The sequence below is a fragment of the Python bivittatus genome, unplaced genomic scaffold (assembly GCF_059951505.1).
Source record: "Python bivittatus isolate LINGU-HERP-01145 unplaced genomic scaffold, Pbiv_v1 ctg000690_np1212, whole genome shotgun sequence".
Taxonomy (NCBI): Eukaryota; Metazoa; Chordata; class Lepidosauria; order Squamata; family Pythonidae; genus Python; species Python bivittatus.
Window position 1 is genome coordinate 18249477 of NW_028277096.1, and position 18876 is coordinate 18268352.

Genomic DNA, 18876 nt, shown 5'->3' on the forward strand with positions numbered 1-18876 from the left:
GGTTGCTTTTATGCATGTAAAAAAAGGCAAGGCTTTGATCGCATGGTTGTAGATGCCATATTGACTTTTTTGACCCCCCAATAGATATTCCTGATTGCTTCCTGTTTCACATTGTTCCCACTGAGAGAACGTTATTCCCCCACTGAGGCAACTGCTAATGCCTCTCTTCACAGGGCTGCAAAAAATCTAAACAACTTTTTTTTTAGATGAAAAAAAAGAGATGTAGAAAACTCCCGCAATGGTGTTGATTTTTGCAACCCAGATAGGATAGCCTTAAAAAGTTGGCATTAAAATAGGACATTATTTGAAGTGATAAAAGATCAAGATTGTTAAAAGTAAAAGGAAGGAATGTAAAGTTGGTTTATTTGATCAAGGTTAAAATAGATATGTTGTTATTTCTGGTAACCCTTAATGGACTTTTGCTGATCAGGACTGAATGACAAGGTTTTAAGAATGTGTTTATAGATAAGAGATGAAATATGGGAAGAAGAGATCATTTGTTGTATTTTAAGAGGAGGTGACAAGTTACTAAAATTGTTTATAGCTGTCGTGATGAAGGTGGAAGTAATTTCTTTATATATTTCTTTTCTTTTTCTTTCCTATATTCTTATTTTCCTTTCTTTTTTATTTTCCTTTCTATTTTTTAAATTCTTTTATTTTTTTTATTTTTTTTAGTTTGTATTAGTTTTTATCTTTTTAATTGTAGTGCTTAATAAAATTATTACCAAAACATTGGCATGAAAATGGCTGCCGAGTTGATGGCTGAACCAGCCACGCATGCAAAGAAAACTCGTTCTAGGGCCCTGAGACGTTCCTTAAAGTCAACTAAATCTCTTCATACAGGTGTCTGTCGCACAACCCTGCCTACAGGCCCAATCAAAATCTACTCCTTTCTCTTTCAGAATTCAACCAGACAGTCCAGGGTTCTGGAAATATGACAGAAAAAAGCAGTCAAGATCAGCTGCTGTTTCTCTTTCCAGAATTTAACCAGCAAAACCAGGGTGTGGGCCACATAGACGACTCTTGTGCTGAAACGCCCAGCAAGAAGATGAGGCGCAACCGCTTCAAGTGGGGTCCTGCTTCCCAGCAGATCTTGTACCAGGCCTACGACCGGCAAAAGAACCCCAGCAAGGAAGAAAGGGAAGCGCTGGTAGAGGAATGCAACAGGTAAAAGCTCTGAAACAGAAACGAACAAAACAGCATCTTCCCTTCTGGTGCGTCGAATCAACCAACAGCTTGTTGGCAAAGAGCAGAGCCTTTGTTGTTAAACCAAAACCCCTATTGTGTGAAGGGTCTAGCATGTTCTGGGTCAAAGGGAAAAGAACCTGCTATCCTCACCATCTACCTAGGCAAACAACTGTGTGTGTGTGTGTGTGTGTGTGTGTGTCTGTGTGTGTGTGTGTGTGTGTGTAAGAGGCCTGCACAGTTTGGGACTGAACCTGCCAACTAGGGAAGCAGAACCTACCCTGGGCATTGTTGCCTCTGTTGGAGACTTAACAAAATCAAGAGAATGACTGCTTCTCTGGTTGACTTGGTTCAACTTGGTGGTCACCATCTGTGCAGGCTTTGGGTAGGTCACAGACAAATGGGCAACCTTCTTGGAGTGGAGACTCATTTGGGGTTTTGAGAACATAAGGTTGTGCGTTATAAGATGACGGCCTGGGAGACTTGCCTGCTCACAACATGATCACCATGGTGGGCACGGGCAGAGACAAGACACCATCTGCTGGAAGATAAACTTCTCCCTACAATGCACTTCACGTGTCACATTCTAAATAGGATTTTTGAGGGGCGCAAGGACATTCTTGTAAATACATATGATACTAGACGCTGGTACTTTGCTTTGTAGCATGCCCTATTTAATTTTTAAATTAAAGGCATATTTAAAAAAAAAAATCAGCTGGAGCAGGGAGTCTGTTGGGTGTCAAGAAAGATGGCAAAGAGGCACATTAGTGGGTGTGGGCCCATATTTCCTTTGTTTAAGATAGAACAGTGTTTCTCAACCTTGGCAACTTTAAGATGTGTGGACTTCAACTCCCAGAATTCCCCAGGCTGGTCCACACATTTTAAAGTTGCCAAGGTCGAGAAACACTGAGATAGAAAATCAGCTTAGCATGTTATAATTGGGCCCAATGAAATAATTGTGTGCTGTCTTCTTAATAAAGTCCCCACTGTCAGTCTCACTGCTCACGTTCTTTCTGTAGACTAGCAACGCCCCCTCCCCACCAGACCTGTTTTAGGTGCCTTAGTTGGAGATCTGTAATACATATGTTGTTAATACATTTATTAGCTAATAATATTCAGTAGTTCCTGAATCAGTAGTCGTAACTGAACAGACTACAGGTAGTCCCTGGGTCAAGAACACCCAGGTTACAGACGACCCATAGTTAAGAACAGAGCCTATTGTAGCAAATTCACGTTAAATACACCATGGTTTGACTTCATTACACGGTACTACTTATACAGTATTATACAATAATACTGTTCCAGCTTACATACAAATTCGACTCAAGGACAGGCCTTGGGAACGGAACTCATTCTTAAAGTGGGGATTACCTGTATTCTTCTGGGTCCTGCAAGAATCTGGGATCCGTCTAAGCATCTATATTGATTTGGTTTAACGCTTTGTATTACCAAGAGATTGCCCTCCCTCCCCAGAGTTAAGTTATCTTTAACTCTGGTGGTGTTAAAGTCACGTTTCCCCCCTTAAGGGCAACACAGGTTTTGCGTGTGTTATAAGAGGATGCTTGGCATAGTGGTTAAAGGCACTGGGCTAGATGTCAGGAGACAGAGTGTTCTAGCCCTGCCTTAGGCAGGAAGTCAGCTGGGGGCCTTTAGGCCAGTTGGTCTCTCTCTCAGCCACAGGGAGAAGGCACCAGGAGCTTGAAGGCACTGCACTCACCAACCATTCTGTGGGTGCCAACATCCAGTGGAGTTCTAGGGGATGGGATCAGCCTGGCATCTATTGGCTATTTTATGCTCCTTTCCGAGTCCTGCAAGCTACCTTCCAGGCAGTTCTGGAAGTGGGAAAGTCAGCTGTCTCTCTCCATAACATGGGATGGTGCCAGAGGAGGAGGTGAGTTTTGATAGAGAGCTGGACCAGCATAGAGTTTATTGCTATTCTAGCATTACAGGTAGTCCTCATTTAGCGACCAGAATTGGGACCAGCAACTCGGTTGTTAAGCAAAGTGGTCACTAAGTGAAACTGCAACTATGCTTATGATCTAACTTCAGCTTTCCTTTGCTTTACAAACCTGCAAAGGCCGTAAATGCAAGGATTGGTTGTAAAGTTAATTTTTTATCACCGTCTTAACTGTGAACAGTCACTAAACAAGGCAGTCACTAAATGAGGACTACCTGTATTCCAGAATAGCCCTAAACCCATGTCCAATGAGAACTTAACTATCAGTCTTAGTTTTAAATCAGATTTTTGTCCTGTACTCAGGAAAACTCCAGCTCTGAAAACTGGATATGCTTAAACAGCAGCTAAGTAGCAATGGTGATGGGTGGAATGCACATCTGGGGTATGTGTGGGGGTCCTGCTTCATGGCACAACTCTCCATGAACCTGTCAGCTCTTATGCCTGCTGCTTCTGAGCATGGGTTTAGTCCCCTTGTGGAATAGGCTGGGTTCGTTTGGGATGCAGAAGCAGTTTAGTACTATAGTTGATATCAAAACTCACCCTGATGTTGCACAGCTGTATTCAAACAGAGCTGAAAGTCAAATCCCCTTTGGATACTGGTTTAGCCTTTAGCACTATTCCCAGAATAGCAATAAAGCCTATGCCAGTCTAGCCCTCTATCAAAATTCACTTCCAGCTCTATCCCATGTTAAGGAGAATGACGGAGAGCTGCTTGCCACCTGGCTGGTGATGTTTGGTGAGAAAGGAAGGGAACAAAACCAACAGAATCCATCAATCCATGTCCTTAATGTGTGCTATACAGTATAAATAAGAACAGTATAATTTGCATGCTTCATGCCTATGGCAGGGTAGGGATCACCTGTGGGTGAGCAGATTTTATGCTGATGTAATTTTCTAATTAATATCCATGAGGAAGGGCCCCAGATCACCAAACAAGAAATCACTTAACCCAGCTCACCTAGAAAGAACAGTGCTGCATAGCTCTGCGATAAAAAACAAAAACAAAAAACCAAGTATTAACCAATAACGGACCAAATAGAATTAAGCCAACAGGAATCAACCTTTACCAAAAGCCTTTCTTAACACAATTTTCAAAGTTTCTTTTCCACATTAGCTTTTCAATTATAGTAGTCCTTGACTTATGATCACAATAGGGACCGGAACTTCCATTGCTAAGCAATGTGGTCATTAAGTGAGTCATGCCTGATTTTACAACCTTTTTTGCTGTGGTCATTAAGCAAATCTGGCTTCCCCCATTGACTTTGCTTGTCAGAAGCCCCCTGGGAAGGTTGCAAATGCTGATCACATGACCCCAGGATTCTGCAACTGTTGTAAATACATGCCAGTTGCCAAGCACCTGAATTTTGATAATGTGATCACGGGGATATTGCGACAGTTGTAAGTATGAAGACCAGTCATAAATCACTTTATCAGTGCTGTCATAACTTTGAACGGTCGCTAAATGAATGCTCATAAGTCAAGGACTACCTGTACAGTATTTCTCCCATTTTCTTATACTTCTTCTCTATGTTATATTGAGGACCTTCGTGCATCTCAACAGAACTTCACTGAGGTGTCTAGATATAATCTTCTGTATTTTCAGATGACATCTGCACCCATCCTTGCAGAGACATGATAGTTCTGTATTCCCCATAACAGCTTTTGAAATCTGCCCAAGATACAGATGTTTATCATCAGCCCACCCTATCCCATTCCATCACCAAATACTCTTTCTCTTATCTGGCCTAGCTTTCCTTTGTATCACCATACCTCCTTCATCATTTCATATCCTGTTTATTTCTTATACATCCTTTTTTCACTACCTCCCCAAGATGGTTTGCAACAACTATAGACTAGAGTTCATATGCAGTGTAAAGTCAGAAGTTGTAATAAAAATAGTCCAGTACGAAAACGAAGAAGATAGTAGCTAGGAACATCCAAGGTGTACAACCGAACCAACCATACTTCTGTCTCATATCTCATCCCTAAAAACCAGCAATGAAAGAGAAGTACACATCTTGAGTAGGAGATCATTCTACATCTTAGAGCAACTGATTGAAAGGTCTTGCTTTAAAAGAAACAACTGATGTACCATAAACTAAGTCCAGGGTCTGATTAAATGGATTTGATCAGCTTTGATTAAGGTTCCATGCCTTTAACAAAGCACATTTTAGGGGCATCTGCAGGGGGAGTCAAAAATGTCAAGACGGTGCCCACAACCATGCAGTTGACCCCCCCCCCTTTAATATGTGTCACCACGCACATAAAAAAGGCATGAACTTCCACTGCCTGGTTGAAACTGCCATCTTAACTTTTTTTACCATTCCTGTAGAAGGCCTTACAAGTTCCAATTCACAAATGATTTGGCTACAATCTGTTTGAGATACCACTCAAGTTTTCCGGGTGTTATTTTTTAGTTTCATTTTTAAAAATAAAACCCCTAATCTGCTGTTGCTTGATAAAACAATCCGGGTGCAAGGATACCAAAACAATCCAAACGGTGGAGGATAAAAAATGCTTTAGAGTTAAACCCTCTCAGACATATCCCACCTCTTTAGAAAGGATAAAGTTTAAACACCCACAAGACAGGACTGAATCAACAGCACACAAAGCAGAGTGTAAATTAAACTCCACACCTTGGTGGACAAACCTATTCCTGAGAGGTTCAAGGAATATAGCAGGCAGGAAGAAAAAAAATGCCTTGGCTACCTTCTGAAATTTATTGCAATATTGGTCTTTTTGTGACTTCTGCAGTGCTTCAGACTCAAAAGAAATTCAGTCGTGTGTTAGATGCATAAATGTGAATGCCACAGCCAAACTGTTGCAAATCAAACAACTGAGGCAACATTGCTAATTTCCCCTGTGATGCTAGAGTTAATCTGTAACTTGCAATATTTATTTGCAACAATAAATCATTAACATATTTTAATTAGCTTAATGTTCTCAGGGTCAAATGAGACTAGGGGTGCACAACCCACTTAGACTGGGTGGTTTGCAGTTTAGCGTATTGTGGGAATCTGGCCATTATTTGAGCCTGTGGTTAAACCCTAATATGGGTATCACCTCTTAGGTGAACACACAACTGGGTTTTGCTAACTTGGACTTGGGGTTTAGCATGGTGGGTGAGGTCAGCCACTGCACACCTCATAGCCACAGCATATGCTCTTTTTTTTTTACTTTTTAAATTTATCCCCTTAATTTCCTGATTTTTCTGCCACCCAACCAGACTGAAAAATCAGGTGTCTGGCAGCACCTTTTTTGACTAACAAATTTTATATATAAAAAGAAAGCTTTGGGGAGTTGCAAGTACAAGAGGCAGTTGCTAGAAAACATTACGGTGCAGAGCACCTCTGTTCAAGCTTCCAGTTACTCCCCTTCATTCTCTCTTGCTGATGTTCTTTTTCCTGCTTCCTAATAGTCTGCATTCTTTGTCCAATGAGATGTTCATTGATTTGGAACTTCCCTTCTCCCCTTTAGTTCCCCCCCCTAAAGATATTGTTGTTTTTCTTCAAACATTGTGGCTCTGCTATCCCTAGCCAGCTTCTGAGATTTCCCTTCTTGTTTCGGTGATTGATGAAGAAAGAGATCTTGGAGTAATGGTAAACAGTTCAGTGAAGGTGTCAACCCAGGGTGCATCCACTGTAAAGATAGCCAACAGCATGCTTTTTAATTAAATTCATTAGTTAGCTTTTTTACCTCCATAGACTACCACATCTCTCCTTCTACAATGTCTCACCACACTAAGAATTCTAGAGAACCTGACAGTCAGTGTGGTCCTACAAACTTTCAGTTTCAACTAGAAAACTGAGCATTAAATTAAAATTAATTACTAAATTAATAATAACTAAATTACTAGGCTTTTCCCAAGTAATCTTGAGAGCTGTGCTTTAATGAAGTACCATGACTTATTTAAACAAAATAAATGTTAGCTCACCTGCCCCAGCTACGGATTGGGGATGAGATGAAGCCAGTGTAATGAGGACACATCATGTAAAAATAGTTACCGAATTCTGTTACTGCAGCCAGGGTGATGTAAGGACAAACCTTTAGTGATAGGGTATATCCTTTGCATGCAGAGAATTCCTAATTTGATGCCTACTTTCTTTTTTTTAGATTTCTCTTTTTTGGCGACAGATCATAGAGAGTTGCTGCAAATCAGAATAACAACATTGAGTTAGCTAGACAAATTGCTTAGCCTGGTAATAGTCTTAGCAAGTTCTCCTCCTGTATTAGCCCAACATCCCATTCCAACCAACCCTTTTCTAGGAATCTTCTTAATTTTCTCCTCTAGGGCAGAATGCCTCCAGCGAGGTGTGTCACCTTCTAAAGCACACGGCTTGGGTTCAAATTTGGTCACAGAAGTCCGCGTCTACAACTGGTTTGCAAACCGAAGGAAAGAGGAAGCTTTTCGGCAGAAACTAGCCATGGATGCCTACAGTACGGGGCAGCCTCACACCATGAACCTCTTGCTGTCCCATAGTTCACCTCACCATGCTCAACCCAGCTCTTCTCCGCCCAGCAAAATGCCAGGTAAGTCAAAACTAGAATCTCCTGTATCCAAAAGAGGTCAAACGTGGTTACCATTTTACAAGTGGCAGCTGCTAGAAAACATTATGGTGTGGAGCGCTTCTGTTCAAGCTTCCAGTTACTCCTCTTCATTCTCTCTTGCTGATGTTCGTTTTCCTGCTTCCTAATAGTCTGCATTCTGTGTCCAATGAGATGTTCACCGATTTGGAACCTCCCTTTTCCCCTTTAGTATTTCCCCCTAAAGATATTGTTGTTTTTCTTCAAACATTGTGGCTCTGCTGTCCCCAGCCAGCTTCTGACTTTTCCCTTCTTGTTTCGGTGATTGATGAAGAAAGAGATCTTGGAATAATGGTAAACCGTTCAATGAAGGTGTCAACCCAGGGTGCATCCACTGTAAAAATAGCCATCGGCATGTTAGGGGGAGAATAAGAAACAGTATTGAAAATAGAGATGCCACTATCATAATGTCCTTACGCGGTATGACTGCATCTGGAATATTGTGTGTGATTCTGGTTGCTGCAGCTCCAGAAGGAGATAGTGGAGCTAGAGAAGTTTCAGAGGAGGGCAACTAAGATGATCAAAGGGCTAGAACAGCTTCCCTATGAGGAAAGGTTGTGACATTTAAGGTTTTTAGTCTAGAAAGGAGGCAAACTAGAGGGGCCATGATGGAGGTGTACAAAATTATGCATGGTGTGGATAAAGTGGACAAGGAGAAACTATTTTCCTCTTCCCAAAATACTAGAATCAGAGGTCACCCAATACATTGAATCCTGGAAGAATCAGGACAGACACAAGGAAATGTTTTTTTTTGTACAGTGTGTAATTAAATTTTGGAATTTGCTACAGTGAGAAGTGTTAGCTACTAGCTTCGTTGGCTTCAAAGAGGGTTGGACTAATTTATGGAAGTTCAGGGGTTATTAGCCTTGATGGCGTGGGACTGCCTCTGAAGGCCACTGGGAGACTAGTGGACTTCCTGGTGCAGTTGGTTGGCCACAGTGAGCACAGACTGCTGGACGAGATGGGCTAGGGGTCCAGTCCAGCAGGCCATGGCTTCAGTTCTTATGACTGGGTAAAACCATTTATTCATTAAGCAACAGAGCTTACAAACCCAAGCATTGGAAATAGAGGGAATGAAAGACTTTTAAAACAGTGCTGTCAGGACACGTTTATTTTTCCTTATTTATTTATTTATTTTGTAGTACTTTTATACCACCCACTGCAGTTAAACTCCCAGCAATTTGCAAAATATAAAAAAGTGAGGATGGAAAATAACCCAAACAGAAACAATACAATATGATGGTCACCCATATAGTCACCTAAATCATCTAAACCCCAAATACCTGTTCAGTTAAGCTGGGTTGATTTCCTGCAGATGTTTCATTACCAGGCTAAGTAACATCATCAGTTGTGGTGTTATACTGATGATGTTACCTAGTCTGGTAATGAAACATCTGCAGGAAATCAACCAAGCTCAAAGAATACCAAGAACCCAACAGTTCAACCCTGACCTACAGAAGGTCTCTACAGTGTTGAAATAACTGTTTTAACTAACTTGTAGAAAGTAAGAGGGAGGTTGCTAGGTGAATCTCCAGGGGTAAGATTTCCAAAGCATGGGGGCCACCACAGAGAAGGACCGCCATCAAGTCCATGGTACTTTGTATTCAGCTGAAATAGGATATTGGCAACCCCTCCTTCCATGCATACCTGAGGATGAACACCATGAGAGTAATTAAAAAAAAAAAAGCAGATAGTTCCTGTCTACACTCATTTTACAACCCAAACAATGGGGAAATAAGAAAGAACAGAGAATACAACTTGGTTTGCATTGTTATTTCTTTGTAATGATTATTTATCTTGTTATCTCCCACTTTCAAGGAGCTTAGTGACATGTATTGTCTTCCACTCTATTTCATCCTATGACAGCTCGGTGAGGTGCACTGGCCCTCTTCCCACAACACACACACAATCCAGTCATCCCCTAACCAGCCACACTTCCTTCCTGCTGGTTGTGACAGCACACAATCACACACACCAAGCAAAAAACCACAATTCTGGAAATAAAAGCCCTCCACTTCTAGGAAATGCCTACTGTTAAGGCTGTAGGCTACAAACACCTAAGCAATCAAAACTGATAGTGAGAATTATGAGTTTTCCAGATCTCTTTGCTGCCATCTAGTGATTCTCTGGATTTTTGTAGCTCTGCCTGGTATCTAGTGAGCCAGGAGACTCCTGGTAAGACTTCGTGATGTCACTAGCCCCATCCTTGTTGGCCAAGCAGCAGCAGTGAGTGGCACTTGGCCACTGCAGCCAGTCAGGGTTAGGTACAGTCCTGGTACAGGTGTCATCTGGACCTGTTCTTCATCTCTTACTCTTTTGACAGTGTAGACCAGAGTTTTCTCAACCTTGGCAGCTTGAAGATGCGTGGACTTCAAATCCCAGAATTCCCCAGCCAGCAAGGCTGGCTGGGGAATTCTGGGATTTGAAGTCCACGCATCTTCAAGCTGCCAAAGTTGAGAAACACTGGTTTAGAGAAACCAGTGGGCTATGCTGCAATGTATCTTCCCTCCCTTCGGCCAACCAGTCATGCTCCCTGAAGAGGGCTGTTCTTCCCCCTTCTCCAATTTTCCCCAAGTGACTCCAGTTTCTGGGACAATTTAAATGCAGTTCAATCCTCAGTGAGAGTTGGCCTCTTCAGAGTTTGTTTCTTGGTAATTTGCACTGTGATTATATTTCTGTCATCCTATTTATCAACCACCTGAGTTCACCGTTCCAGGGAGTGGTAGTGCCCCTTTCCATGAAGGTTTCATTGAACTAGGATTAGTAAAGTGCTCCCCTCCTCCATATTCAGATTGTGCAAGAGAACAGGGGCAGTTGACTTGTGTTTAAGATGCTGTTACTTCTCGCTGATATGCTACTGATTGCCGAAATGTTCATTTCTGCTGCGGACATTGGCTGAAGCATTTAAATACAGTGGTACCTCTAGTGACGAATTTAATCCGTTCCGTGACTCTGGTTGCAACTCGAGTTGGTTGCAACTCGAGGTAAAGTTTCCCATAAGGTTCAATGTAAATACGGTTAATCCGTTGCACCCTCCAAATTTGGTCGCACCCCGAGTTAAATTTCCCCCATAAGGTTCAATGTAAATACGGCTAAACAGTTCTGAAACATATGCATTTTATTTTTAAACCTCAAAAACCTTCCAAATGCCACAAAAACCTTCCAAACGCCACAAAACACACCACAAGCCTCACCGAACGTCTCCTTGCTACCGCGATCTCGCCCACAGGAAGCTGCGACCACGTGGCAGCAGGGAAAATGGCTGCAGATCTGGTTCATAACTCGAGGCGGAGTTCGCAAGTAGAGGTAAATTTTTGGGGCCGGAGCTGGTCGTATCTTGAAAAATTCGTAAGGAGGGGCATTCGTAACTAGAGGTACCACTGTACATCTAATCTCAAAATTCTTCAATGCACGAAGGCATTCCAGGGTAAAACCAGAAGGCTACCCAACCAAACAGATTTGAATGCCAACAGGGGGCCTGTTTAAATACAACCCAGCGGAGACAGAATCAAATCAAATCTTTCTTACAGTCATAGACCAGCATAAGGAAGGTGGAATACACTCATTAAAAAAAAATAATAAAGGATACGTCAAGAGTGAAAATAAAAATCTAAAAAAAACATGAAAAGCTGTAAGATATAAAAGATATATAAATTAAAAACTAAAAGTATATATTGGAGTCAGTTTGGTGAAGTGGTTAAGGCACCAGGCTAGAAACCAGAAGACCATAAGTTCTAGTCTCGCTCAGGCATGAATCCAGCTGGTGACCTTGGGCCAATCAGTCTCTCTCAGCCCCAGGTAGGAGGCAATGACAAACCACTTCTGAAATCTTGCCAAGAAAACTGCAGGGACTCATCCAGGCAGTTGCCAGGAGTCAACACTGACTCGAAGGTGCACACACACACACACACACACACACACACCTATATATAAAAAACGAGAATCTAAAATAAGGGGTAGGAGCATTAGATGGGTGTAGGGGAGCATAAAAGGTTAGTATGTGGAAGACTGTATCCAGTGACAAAGCACTGTAATATGATGAACTGGGTGCTCATTAAATCTCAGTTATAGCACATCGTCTGACAAATTTTGAGTGCTGCTGCACAAGACCTGGGATCATTGTATGTTGTAGCAGGGTTGGTATCTGAAAGCAACAGGGTGGTGTAAAATTGTCCCACGAGCCCTGGGTATTTATGCCTTAATGGTAAGATGAGGCTAGTACGAATGTCTCTCTCATACAGGCAGTGGTGAAGCACATGCTTTGCTGGCTGGTGTGGGTCTTCTGGGCTGTGTGGCCGTGTTCTGGAAGTTTTGTTTCCTAACGTTTCGCCAGCATCTGTGACCGGCACCTTCAGAGAGCAGGAGCAACAAAACTCCCAGAACACGGCCACACAGCCCGGAAGACCCACACCAGCCATCGTATTCTGGCCGTGAAAGCCTTCGACAACACATGCTTTGCTGTTTGTGTGTGTCAGTCACAGGAGCATCGTCTCTCCAACTAGAGAATCTTCCTGTATCGGCCTTCAAGGACAGCTGTGGGGAGGGCATGACATCGTGCCAGAGTAAAGACCCCTTGGGGTTTAGATACTTCGAATTTAGTTAGTCATGCCATAGGGGAGGCAGAGTACCTGTTAGAATAATTTTATTTTTTTGCATAAGCACTCTTCTTTTCCTTCCAGAGGAAAATGAAATAACTGGAGGAGCGTGTATTCATGGTAACTTTTTTCTCATGTAGAGCCATGAGGATTGTCTCAAAGGCACGCTGGCAAAGCCGAATTAGATACAGTAAAAAGGACAAAGCTTAATCTGGAGAGAAGCTATCTGGAGGGAGTGGTGTAGAGCTCTGAGCATTGTTGGGGAAAACAATCCCCATTGTTCTTCTACCTGTAATCTACACACCAAAGTCCCTGAGCAAAAGGAAAATCAAGCATAGGGTCGCATGGGGGTCAGTGTGGGGTCACCAGCCTTTTTATGTTGGGTTTCACCGCTGGGTCTTTAAACAATGAAGCATCCTCGATGCCCCCCTACCAACACACACACTTTAGAAACTGTGGAGGGAGAGACCAGGCATGCAAACCAACCTCATCTTGGAACGGGAGGCTGCCAGACAGGATGGAAGAGCTGCAGAGAGTCCCTGGCAGCGCTGTGGTCCTCAAATAAGGAAGAACGATGAAAAGAGCTTGACGTTTTGTGAGCTGCAGTCCCAGGACAGCTGATATGCTCTTGGTAGCCAAAGGCTGATATGTAATGCCTCTTTCTGTAGCTAAGAGTGACAGCTTAACTCGATCATTGTAGGAAGAGAGCCATGTTTATCTATGGTAGCAGAAAGTCAGGAGTCCGGTAGCGCCTTTTCTGACTAAGATGTTTTATTGAAACACAGAAGATTGTGTGAAGGGTGTGACTCATTCTAACTTAATTCAAAGAAAAACAGGCAGTGTCAGTGACTGTCTATGGAAAGGAACCCTTTGCTTTTCTCTCCAAACTGCACTTCCCAGCACCCTATGGATGAAGCCAAGTCAACGAGATGCTAAATTCATGGTGGCATAAGGTTTTATGGGCCAAAAAAGCCTATTTCGTTTGAGGACATCTTCATAGAATGTGAACTTAGATCCATTGCTCCATTTGTCTTTAGGTGTTTCCCACTGATGAATGAAGTGTTCTCCACACCCCCACGGGTCTGTCAAAAACAATACTAGCATGAAAAAATGTGCTGTCCCCATTGTCGACCCTTATCCGTCCTCTCTTGCCTTTCTTCCCACTCAGTTCTGATCATCTGACTTCCCTCCAAGGTAATGGGTGATGAAGTCAACAGATTTTATTCACCTTGAGGCTGCCCTTGGATGGTGTCAGAATGAGTGAGAAAAGAATATTTAACTTCAGTACAGCTCAGGATTACATATGGCTTTCTCACCTATGATCTGGAATGAGATGAAGGCCACATCATGGGGTCACAGAGAACAAAGATGTAGCCAGAGCAAAGGCCCTTGATATTAATACCAATGATTAATAGCAGTTCTCCAAAATTTTAGCTTTAATTATTCTTTTTTTTAATGTTTACATCTCGCTCTTTAACTGAAAAGATGTCCAGAATGGCTTATTGTTCAATCAAACAAGCAAATCTTATAATTTTGGAGAGGACAACACAGAAGGAAAAAGAACAAGAGGGGAAAGGAGAAATAGGCACCAACTCTTAACCGAAAGACAGAATTCAGAATTTCTTGCATGCAAAGTATGTGCTGTTGCCTTAAGTTACTGTTCTTAATTCAGACATTTCATTATTATTTTTTTTAAATGGCTGTTTCTTGTATCAAAAGTCTCTAATTCTCTACTGTCTCTCAGAGTATGAATGCATATTGTCTCTGTGGGTTTTTTTTTTTTTTTTTTGGTGCTCCAGTGATTGAAAATTCAGGACAGGACTTGTTCTTCTAAGGCAGAAATACATTAGGAAAAGCGCTCTCGTAGTTTGAAATATATACCTCTGAAGCTGCTGCTTATACAGTGATGGGCTGTAAGAGACTGTTTGATGCTCATGGCTCATATGCAAGGCTCCTGAGAAGTCAGTTCCATTAATTTCAAAGGAATTTACTCTCAAGTAAAGTTTACATGGAATCCTTCCCCAACCAATGTGTTAGGTCTGCCTATCCCAGAACCGTATGTGTTACCATTGGCTTTAGTAGGAATTCTAGGATAGAGGTCCAACGTATGTGGAGGTACCAGTCTCGAGAAGGCTAGCATGTAAGGTCATAAGCTCAAGATGCATGGACATTAATTTGTAGGCATGTGTGCTAGAGGCTAGAGGCAATGCCCCAAGATCAGGCCAATCCTATATTCCTTCTCCAAGATGCACCTTCTCAAGACTTTGGAACAACGGCAAACGAATAAGCTAGGAGATGCAAACTGCCTAGCCTAATTCTTGGCAAGACATTTTCCAAATGATCAATAGGCCTTGTGATTTATCAGGGACTGGCAAAGGCATACAAAAGTCAGGGCGGCTCATTTAGAGCAGAAGCAGCAGCAACATAAACATCTGAATGTACTTTCTAGCAGTTGTCTTCATCTGCTTCACTCTTCCCACTGACCACGAGGTGACCCTTGAGGTGGAATGTCCTAACAATGCTAGTGGCCGAGTGGGGAGCCAGCCCTTCTGTCGAGGCCTGATTGCTTACAAGATGCCCTACGAGCACATTGTCAGCAAAATCAGCTGTTTTCAGTGTTTTCTCCCGCCTGGCTTTACAATAATACACCAGCATGGAGTCTGGGGGTTGTCATGGAATTGTTTTCCTCCTATTCCCAGTTATGCATCCTTAATTGACAATTAAAATGGGGCTTTGAACCGTTCCGGGTGCCTTTGATGTGCCTTCTGTGTTCCTCCAGCATCCTATGATGCTCTTTTGTTTTCCTCTATTAGAGGCCACTGGGATTGTCCTAACCAACGTCCATTTTATTCAGAGGGGGTAGAAAGGACATTAAGATTGGGCCTTTTGGTCCACTTTCCCCATCCCTCCCCCCACCCTTTTAGTTTAGCCCTGGACTTTGGGTCAGGAAGAATCTATCCCTTGCTGCAGACTGTACAGCCTCAAAAGTTAATTTGCAAGAGAGTTGATGACTCTCTTGAATGAGTCGTCCACTGAAGGTAGAAGTAAACATTACAAGAAAAGTAGTAGCCATTATTGTAGTCTTTTTCTGGGAAAACAGGACATTGCCTTATATTGTACCAAAGGACCATTGGTCTAGCTAACTCAGGGCTCCTCAACCTCAGCAACTTTAAGATGGGTGGACTTCAACTCCCAGAATTCCCCAGCCAGCCATGCTGGCTGGGGAATTCTGGGAGTTGAAGTCCACCCATCTTAAAGTTGCTGAGGTTGAGGAGCCTTGATCTGGCTTAATATTGTGGTCTAGTGGCTGCTAAACTGTCTATACCCACCCACAGACCCACAAATACATATGTGTTTCAGGCAAAGTTTCTTAATTCCCTCATGCGGGGAGTAAAATATGGAATGTTGTGCAGGCAAAATGCACCCTGCCATGGGCTACAGCAATTTTCTCTCCCTATCCCCCCCATTCTTAATAATATCTATTCAATTAAATTTGTGCTGGCCCTTCCATGGAATATTACCCTCAAAAATTATTTTAACACCATACATGATATGTTAATGCACTTATGTGCTTCACCCCTGTCTCTGATACCCTGGAATATGAGGTGCAATGCACAAGAGAAGTACACATGTGTTGCTTTGATCTGGGGCATGGGAAGATAACAGACACAGCACACACCTGGAATTATTGTATTGTGTTGTGGGGGCTCTCACAAAACGACAAAGAGCAAGGCCAGTCAGAAACCCTTCTGTAGCAGAAGGACACCACTGAGTTTGCTCCTAGCTTCTCAATGTATCTCAAAATAAAACACGTTTTATTTCTGAACAGGAGGAAATTGTGCTGAAATCATAGCATGATTTGTCTAAGCCTGTCTACAGGGTCTAAGTGGATGCCCTGGGGCAGTCATTTCAAGATACCACCCCTTCTTGCGATCTTATTTTGTAGTATGCCAGCATCCTATTTTCTTATTTTTGATTAAAATAATCCTTAAAGCAAAGTAAATTCTTTTCTAGGGGTGGGGGAGTAGCCTGGGCTAATGTGCTAGATGTTACCAAAAAAAAAAAAGGAAAGATCAGCTATGGATATTCTACATTTCTAAATTCTAGTTTTGCCCTGAAAAGAAAGAAAGGGAAGTCATCAAGAATGATTACGAACTCCTGGCTGAGGAACAGTGGCTAAAAGTTTGGAACTGAACTGAGGGTTGGACTGGTGACAATTACTAATGTGATATAAAAAGCTGCATTATGCAAAGCAGACTCTATTTCATCTACCTGGGGTTTTTTTTTATTATGGTATTTGTTTAACTGGAGACATCAGGAAACTCTATTTGTTGGAGACATCAGGGACTGAACCTAGGATATTCGGTATGCAAAGCATGTGCTCAGCCAGTAACTGGCAGTTCCCCATAATGGGTGCATAGCTTGTAAAAGTCATCACGAGATGGATTTTACATTTATGTGTATGAGATTTGCTGCCGTAGGATATGAAGATGCCCCCTAACTCAGGTGGCTTTAAAGAAAAATACATCAGTGAATAAAGCAGGGCAAGGTTATCGTTTTGATTAACCATCATGTGGGAGCTTGATAGATTAATCTTCATCCAGCGGTATCTGGCAGATGTGCCAGGACATTCTCATAGGAATGTTGAGGCTTGCCATTTGAATACATCTGGAGGGCAGCCGGTTGGCAAACGTTGCTTTCAATTGCGTCCATCTCTGAAAGTTGGAATATGGTTCTCTGCTCAAAAAAAAGCACCCCAACTTTGCATAGGAAAATGCATACCTTGACATGAAGTGCACCCAAGTACATTTCAGAATAAAAGCTGTGCAGCGAGGTGCATTTTCCTTCATTCCAAATGTTGGTGCACTTTTTCTTTTGAAGAGTTATGTGAACACATAAGAAAAGGGCATAGCCTTTGCCGCACCGACTACAAATAAATGGATCTACTGAACCCTATGAAACAAGAGATGAGTAAATGGGAGAGACCCTTGACTTAATGCTCTAAATTCTCTGCAATATGCATGCACAATTTCCAGAGCAGAAAAACTGAGGTTCAAGAGATTTCAGTGTGGCTGCTCTAAAAACCATCTCTTCAGCGTCTCCATTGGAAATGTATTACCCCAGCTTTAATATCCTCACGTGCACCGTGTGAGGCAGAGTTGATTGAGGGAGGGGTGTGCTGCAGTTTCAGCTCCCCACACCAGCTGTTTTCTGACCCCACTGATGATTCTCCATGCTGGGATTTGAACTATCCTTGCACTGTTTTTGTAGTTTTTTGTCTGGAGCACTAAATTCCTTAACTGTTTAATAGCGTGCCTCAAACAGTAGGTTGGCAGGTCTCTCCACCCACTTTCGTTTCAAACAATTGTAACTCATTAAAAGTTATGTGCATTGGCAGGACACCGAAAGATTTTAATCGAAGGAGAAACTTTAGAACGTTTTTTATTGATACGCACTTAATACATTTTTGTGGCATCTTCCTGAACAGGAAAAAAGAAGGGCGTCATTTATTTATTGCAAAGGCAATCTGGCAATCTTTATTGTATTTATCATCCCCATAACCCAGAGCATTACAGACTTAGTTTTGCAGACAGGGAGCTAAGGATCCAGAAGTTCAAAGTTAGTAGTGCAGATCTAACCTAAGATACTTTGTGCCAGATGGCATCTTGTGCCTTCATGCATGCGATTTATCATGACATGCAATCCCTAATACATATTTTATATGTTTTAAATGCATCAGTTCCTACATTTAAAAAAAGTTTAGGAGGAAGAGCTTTCCAGGAAATCAGGCTGGTGGATCACATTGGCTCACTTTCCCTGACATTGCTAAAGGCATTCAGAATCTTAAGATGGTGTTCCTCAAGCTGGGATGGTCTCTAGTGGAGTTGGGGCTACAGCAACCAAAAATCTGAGTAGGTGAGGAAATATCAGTACAATTTGTAAGACTAATCTGAGATGTATCGTTTCACAATGCGAATGGGGATTTCATAATTAAAGGCTCCTACAGTATATAGAAGAACTGTACAAACCGCTCCAAATATCGGAGGAGTAGTTAGCCTAGAAGCCATCTTCATGGAAGAGTTTTCTTTCATTCAGTTCCTGCAAACCCCCCGCCTTCCCATGCTATATCTGGATGGGAAACCCAGACATACAGTATCTTTATCAAAGCAATGATTAATTGTTTTGGAATTTTAGTTATGCTCTATTTGCATTCAAGATCATGAGAAAGTCAGTGTAGATAACAATGGATCAAACACTGTTGGTTTCAGCTCCTGCTTGCCTTGGGTGGTACGGCCAATGGTGAGAAATCATGAGAGTTACATCCAAAACCATCTGCAGGTCTACACATTTCCCCTTTTTGCAGTAGAAGACAAATTCTTTTGTATTTGTTGTCTTATGTCCCCATGTGCAAAGTATACCCCAGTGCAAAGTACACCCCAGTGCAAAGTTCCATGCATTCTATTCTATTATGATTAGAAGTATTTGACTCTCCAGCTAAAAAGATGACCCTAACATCTTGCAGGCCTTCAAGAACAAATCCATCCTTGCTTGCTG

General features: G+C 42.2%; 1 protein-coding gene across 2 annotated transcripts in view; it reads left to right on the plus strand.

Moving 5' to 3' along the window:
* HNF1B (HNF1 homeobox B) overlaps positions 1-18876 on the plus strand; it is an 85317-nt gene that overhangs the window by 33240 nt on the left and 33201 nt on the right. Inside the window, exons 3-4 of one of the 2 annotated variants that reach the window (XM_007431484.4) lie at positions 903-1167; positions 7434-7672. In XM_007431484.4, coding sequence (XP_007431546.1) covers positions 903-1167; positions 7434-7672 — 504 coding nt within the window. The remainder of the gene's footprint in view (positions 1-902; positions 1168-7433; positions 7673-18876) is intronic. The other variant, XM_007431485.4, reaches the window with a different exon arrangement.